Below are 6,730 nucleotides of genomic sequence, written 5' to 3' on the forward strand. Positions count from 1 at the left end.
ATCAACAGCGGGTAAGTCTTATCTTTAGCGGGTTCTGGGTGCGTTGCAATTTCCATTCAGGCTCTGAAGTGGCGTCAGTGGGCTCCTGTGGATGTGCAGTTTTCACGTGGGAAGCGTGGATCCAAGCGGTGATGCCGTCTACTTTGATTGCAGTGGGAGTGGTCAGCAGGATGGTGTAAGGTCCTTTCCACCGTGGTTCGAGGTTCTTGCTCTGGTGCCTGCGTACCCAGACGGTGTCTCCGACTTTGAAGGGATGTGGCAGCGAGGGGGTTTTGAGTTCCTCCTTGTATGCTGCAGCTAGAGGCTTCCAAACCTCGTTCTGGACCAACTGCAAGGCACGCAAATGAGTCTGCATAGATGGGGTGAGGGAGGCATAAGTTTCAGTTTCATAAAAGTTAACAGCAGGTGGCGGTGCACCGTACAAAATCTCAAATGGGGTCAGCCCCTGTGGGCCTGGGGTGTTCCGGGCCCGGTATAAAGCTAAAGGTAGGAGTTGTACCCAGTCTCTAGTGCCAGTTTCGAGCGTTAATTTAGTTAAAGTCTCCTTGATGGTTCTATTCATCCTTTCTACCTGTCCTGAACTTTGGGGTCTGTAAGCACAATGTAATTTCCAATTAATCCCCAATGTATTGGCCACCATCTGACTTACCTGGGAGACAAAGGCAGGCCCGTTATCTGACCCAATGGTCCCAGGTACTCCATACCTGGGAAAGATTTCTTCCAGTAATTTCTTTGCAACCACCTTAGCAGTCTCATGCCGCGTTGGGAATGCCTCTGTCCATCCAGAGAAAGTGTCAACAAAAACCAAAAGATATTTGTAGCCATACATACCAGGTTTGATTTCAGTGAAGTCCATTTCCCAATGGGTTCCGGGCTTATGGCCTTTCATCCGGATCCCTGTTCCAATTTTGATCTTACCAGCATTTACCTGGGCACATGCTTGACAGTTTTCTGCCTCCTGGCGCAGAAGTTGATCCCTGTTTGGAAGATATAAAGTACCTTCCCCACGCTCTAAGAGCTCCTTCATCTTTTTAGCCCCAAGATGTGTCAGTCTGTGTAGGGACTTCACTAATTGTTTTGAATTTTTGAGGGGCATAATAGTCTTTCCTCGATATTTCCAGACATCTTTCTCGGGGTCATAGGTGGCTCCCAGTTTCTGTATGACACTTAAATCCTTGTCTTCATAGACCCAGTGTTCTTCATGGTCATCATGTTGTGGGTCTGCTTGTTGGGGCAATAGAGTCACTATCAAAAGCTGCGGTCCTAGGGCTGCCTTCTTGGCTGTTTCATCTGCTAATCTGTTCCCTTTGGCCTCTGGAGTATTACCTTTTTGATGACCGGGGCAATGCATGATACTTAACTTTTTAGGCAAGAATAAAGCTTTAAGTAAAGCTAATATTTCAGCTTTATTTTTGATTTCTTTTCCCTCTGAGGTTAGTAGCCCCCGGCGTCTGTAAATTTCTCCGTGTATGTGAGCAGTAGCAAAGGCATATCTACTGTCAGTGTACACGTTTAGTCTCTTCCCCTCTGCCAACTTTAACGCTTGAGTCAGCGCTATCAGTTCTGCCCGCTGAGCTGATGTTCCTCCCGGAAGTGCACTCGCCCATATTACCTCAGATTCGGTGGTGATGGCTGCTCCTGCTCGTCGTTCTCCATTGAGCAGATAACTGCTTCCATCTGTGTACCAGACCAGCTCTGCATCCTTCATTGGTTGGTCGGTGAGGTCCGGCCGGGTTCCCTGTGTCTCTGCAAGAATCTGCTGGCAGTTGTGAGGATCTGCTTTTCCTGGGAGCGGCAGGAGAGTCGCTGGATTCAATGTTACCATGGGACCAAACTGAATTCGGTCGGTGTCCAATAACAAAGACTGGTAATGGGTGAGTCGGGCATTTGACATCCAGCGATCAGGCGGCTGGCGAATTACAGTTTCGATGGCATGAGGAGTTAACAGGGTTAATGGCTGTCCCAAAGTCAGTTTAGTGGCATCCTTAATCAGAAGAGCCACAGCTGCAATCATCCGGAGGCATGGTGGCCATCCTGCTGCCACTGGATCTAATTTCTTTGACAGGTAGGCTATAGGTCGCCTCCAGGGCCCTAGTTTTTGGGTTAAAACCCCTTTTGCATAACCCCGTTTTTCATCTATAAATAGATCAAAGGGCTTGGTAACGTCCGGTAAGCCCAAAGCAGGGGCTGACAGAAGAGCCAATTTGATGTGATCAAATGCCGATTGATGTTCCTTAGTCCAAGCAAAGGAGTTACCTTGCTTAGTTAGTAGATACAAGGGGGCTGCTATCTCAGCAAACCCAGGAATCCAGAGTCTACAGAAACCTGCGGTCCCCAGGAATTCTCGCAGTTGCTTGGGACTCTGGGGGGTTGGTATACTTGAGATAGTCTCTTTTCTGGCAGCTGTCAACCATCGTTGACCATCATGGAGTTCATAACCCAGATAGGTTACTTTTGTCTGACAGATTTGGGCCTTTTTTGCTGATGCCCTATACCCTAGTAGTCCCAAAGTTTGCAACAATTCCTCCGTACCTGCCTGGCAATCTTCCTCGGAGGTTGCAGCCAGCAAGATGTCATCTACATATTGAAGCATGATTAGGGAAGGGTGTCTTACACGGAAGTCTGCCAAATCCTGATGCAAAGCCTCATCGAAGAGTGTTGGGCTGTTTTTGAATCCTTGTGGCAGTCTCGTCCAGGTCAGTTGTCCAGAGACTCCTCCTTCGGGATCTTTCCATTCAAATGCGAAGAGAGCCTGACTTTGGGGAGACAGTCTTAGGCAGAAAAAAGCATCTTTCAGATCCAGAACAGTATACCAAGTATGAGTAGGAGGCAAAGTGCTAAGGAGATTGTAAGGGTTTGGCACTGTGGGGTGAATATCTTCTACCCTCTTGTTAACTTCCCTTAAGTCTTGGACTGGTCTGTAATCATTTGTCCCCGGCTTTTTAACTGGCAGTAATGGGGTGTTCCAGGGCGATTGGCAAGGTGTTAGGATGCCTTGGTCTAGGAGGCGTTTGATGTGCGGCTTGATGCCCTGATAGGCCTCTCTTGACATAGGATATTGTTTGATATTAATGGGAGTAACAGCGGCCTTCAGATGAATGACTATTGGGGGCCGTTGTTTTGCCATTCCCATTCCTCCGGTTTCAGCCCAGGCCTCCGGGTAGGAACTAAGCCAATAGTCCATGTCTTTCATAGATACCGAGGGTTTGTCAAAAAGTTTATATTCGTCTTCCAATTTGAAAGTCAATACATGTAAGGGAGTCTGGTTTGGCCCCGTGATGGAGACGCTCCCATCTTTAAAATAAATTTGGGCTCTCAATTTAGTCAATAAGTCTCTTCCCAGCAGTGGATACGGACAGTCAGGCACATGTAGAAACGAATGGGAAACCTTACCTGTGGCAAGGTGTACTTCTCTTTTGGTGGTCCATCGGTAAGGTTTGCTCCCAGTGGCACCTTGGACCCACGTTGTTTTGTGGCTCATGGGTCCGGGTGTCTGTGTCAGCACCGAGTGTTGGGCTCCTGTATCCACTAGGAAGGTCACAGGTTGCCCCCCTACTTGGAGAGTTACCCGGGGCTCAGGGGGGAGCTCCTGGCCCTGACTCCCCTAATCTTCATCTAATGTTAGCAGTCGGGGAGCCCGGTTGGTATCTCTCCTGGGGTTGGGGGGTCTCTTTGGGCAATCCTTTACCCAGTGTCCTTTTTCCTTGCAGTAGGCACATTGATCTCGGTCTACACGGGGTCTGCTTTGCTCCCTGTCCCTGCTTACTCTGTTTCCCTGATGTCCTGCCTGAACTACGGTGGCCAATATTTTACTTAGTTCCCTGTTACGCCTTCGTTCTCTTTCTCTTTCTTTCTTGTCTGATTCCTCTCTAAGCTTAAGTTCTCGTTCTTCCTGCATCTTTCTGATCCTGTCCTCTCGTTCCTCTGGAGTTTCTCTTTTGTTATATATCTTTTCGGCTTCCTTCAGTAAGTCTGCCAGAGAAAAATCTTGTAAGTTATCTAGTCTCTGCAACTTAGACCTGATATCTGGGGCGGACTGCCAAATGAAAGCCATGGATACATTTCCTTTCTGGTCCTCACTATCAGGATCAAAAGGAGTAAACCTCCGATATGCCTCTTTCAATCTTTCTAGGAATGCTGTCGGGGTCTCTTCTGCCCCTTGGGTAGTCTGTCTTACCTGAGCCAAATTGGTGGGCCGCCGCCCTGCTGCATGGAGACCCGCTATGAGTAACTGGAGATAGAGACGTAGGTGGTCCCTACCTGCTTCAGTCGCATGGTCCCAGTTTGGCCGGGTTAAAGGAAAAGCTTCGTTAATCAAATTTGGGAGTTGGGTGGGACGCCCATCGTCCCCTGGCACATTTTTGCGAGCTTCCAAAAGAACTTTTTGTTTCTCCTCTGAAGTGAGGAGAATTTGCAGGAGCTGCTGGCAATCATCCCATGTTGGCTGGTGAGTTACTAGGATAGACTCAATCAAAGAGGTTAGAGCTATAGGGTCTTTAGAAAAGGAAGGGTTATGGGTTTTCCAGTTATAGAGGTCAGAGGCAGAAAAAGGCCAATACTGATATTGGCCGTTGGGGCCTCCCGCCTGTCGCAGGGGGAGAACTCTGGAGGTGTTTCCTGGGGCGGTGTGATCCCGGCGTCCCCGGAGCCGTCCCACCATGGGAGATGGATCCGGGGGAGCATTGGCGACTGGGCCTTCTTGGTTTTCGTCCTCGGAGGATGCTTGATCAGGTTCAGGGGCTTGTAAGGGCTGGGGCTGATAGGGAGGAGGCTCGTCCGTCAGCAGGTCAATCAGGGCTGAGTCTTCTGGTGGTAGAACTTTCTTTGGTGTTGCCCCTGATTTAATTAAGGTCTCAGATTTGTTAAGGACAGGGTAAAGGCGAGAGGTTTGGGGAGGGGGAACTGGAATAAGGGGAGCAGAGGGTTCAAGGGGAGCAGAGGGTTCAAGGGGAGCAGAGGGTTCAAGGGGAGAACGGAGAGGGGGCTTGGGTAGAGAGAAAGGAGCAACCCAAGGGGGTGGGTTGGAAGCTAAGTCCTCCCAGGTGACAATGTAGGGTATCTGGTTGGGGTGTCCATGAGGACCGTGGGTGAAGATTCGGGTTTTCACCTGTAAGATAAGATCAATGTTAAAGGTCCCCTCTGCTGGCCAGCCGGTGTTGAATGCTGGCCATTCGGAAGTACAGAGAGTTTTCCACTTCTTCTTCCTAACTGCCACGGACAAGTTGTTTGCCCGCTCTTGAATGTCTTGCCAATGATCTAGAGTGAGGCTCAAAGGGGTTGTTAGTGATTGTCCCATGTTATTCTCGGAGAGGAAATAGAGAGACAGACACAACGACACAAAAACGAAACCAAACAGTGAGATCGCTGCGCGGCTTCGGTGGAAACCGAAAAAATCAGATGGCCTGGGAGAAGTTTGTACTTCTCCGTCGCCTACAAAGATGGTGTAATCCTCGGAAACACCGGGGGCCCCAAAGAAATGGACCCCTCTGATCCCTGGGACGTCTCCCAGGGTGGCAGGGGAGAAGTCCGAGTTCGTCAACTCCTTCTCAAACTGCCTCAGAATACAAATTGACTACAGAACTGCCTCAGAATACTAAATGACTATGCCTAGGATCATCATATAGTCTTACAGACGCTGCGCGGAACAAAGAACAGATAGCCAACAGGACAACAAGACAGAAAGTTTGAGCTGGCCAGCTTACCTCCCAGTGATGTCGGGAGTTCCTCGGGCAGGGATCCGGATGGGGTTACAGGAGTGCTCCTGGCTGGCTCGCCAAATGAAAGACCAGCCGATTCCCTGTCCAAGAAAGACGCACGAGGCACTGGCTGCAAAAGCAAGAGGCGATTTATTGATACACAGGCGCCTGCGGGTGCTCAGCGAAACCTCAGCCGGAGCTTCGGTGGACTGGCACACCGGGCTTTGGGGCATACATCTTTTATAGGGAATAAGTGGGTTAGTTCTTAGCATAGCACAGTGACAGTCTTCCTGTTGGACCTTCTGAATCCAGTCAGTGGGTCACCTAGAGGGTAAACTTGTTTTTCAACTTATTGTTCTCGGGAAATCCATAGAATGGCATCCTGTCTCCTTTTTTAATTCCTATTTTAAACTTGCATTCTATTCTTTTAGTTCCTGTTTTTAAACCTGCATCCTCAAGTTTGACCGTTAGGGTTATCTATATGAAACATCTTGTGGTAGCATTGTACAGGACTTGAAATGCTACGTGCTGCTGGAGGGGTCTTGGCATGGGGGTTGTATAAGGGAGCATCTTGCAACTTCAGGGCCCAGGGGTTAGATTTCCTAATGTTGGGCCTGGGGCCTTGAGGTCCTTCAAGTTCATGTGTTGGAGGCTTGTTTCCTAGCCTATGTTGCCGGGAGGTGGCGAAACATTCAAAAGGGGATCCTATTATAAGATACTGAAAAAACAAGCTTATGGAGGGCATGTCCTTCAAGGTGATATAGAGACCCAAGGTCTTTCCCTGGGCCTCTTTGCTTCCTGCAGTGATTGGCCTTTTCCACATATCTGCTGCCTTCTCACATTTCCAAAGTAACATGGACAGACAACCATGAACTGAAACTCCTGAAATCCTAAGGCCAAATTAATCTTTCCTCTGCTCCAGCTAATTATGTCAGTTATGTTGCCCAAATGATGGAGTATTGACTAACACAACAGATAGCATGCATCACTTACCTCATTTATTTTTATGGCTAACTAATGTTGAATTGTACAGT

General features: G+C 48.8%; 1 protein-coding gene across 1 annotated transcript; it reads right to left on the minus strand.

Annotated features, from left to right (window-relative positions):
- Positions 1-544: 544 nt before the first annotated feature.
- Positions 545-6,324, minus strand: LOC139706400 (uncharacterized). Its single transcript, XM_071614209.1, is given in 2 exon segments — positions 545-727; positions 730-6,324. Coding segments are annotated over 2 exon segments (4,623 nt in total). The 5' UTR covers positions 5,297-6,324; the 3' UTR covers positions 545-671.
- Between the last annotated feature and the right edge of the window lie 406 nt (positions 6,325-6,730).

This window comes from Marmota flaviventris, chromosome 7, assembly GCF_047511675.1.
Source record: "Marmota flaviventris isolate mMarFla1 chromosome 7, mMarFla1.hap1, whole genome shotgun sequence".
Lineage (NCBI taxonomy): Eukaryota > Metazoa > Chordata > Mammalia > Rodentia > Sciuridae > Marmota > Marmota flaviventris.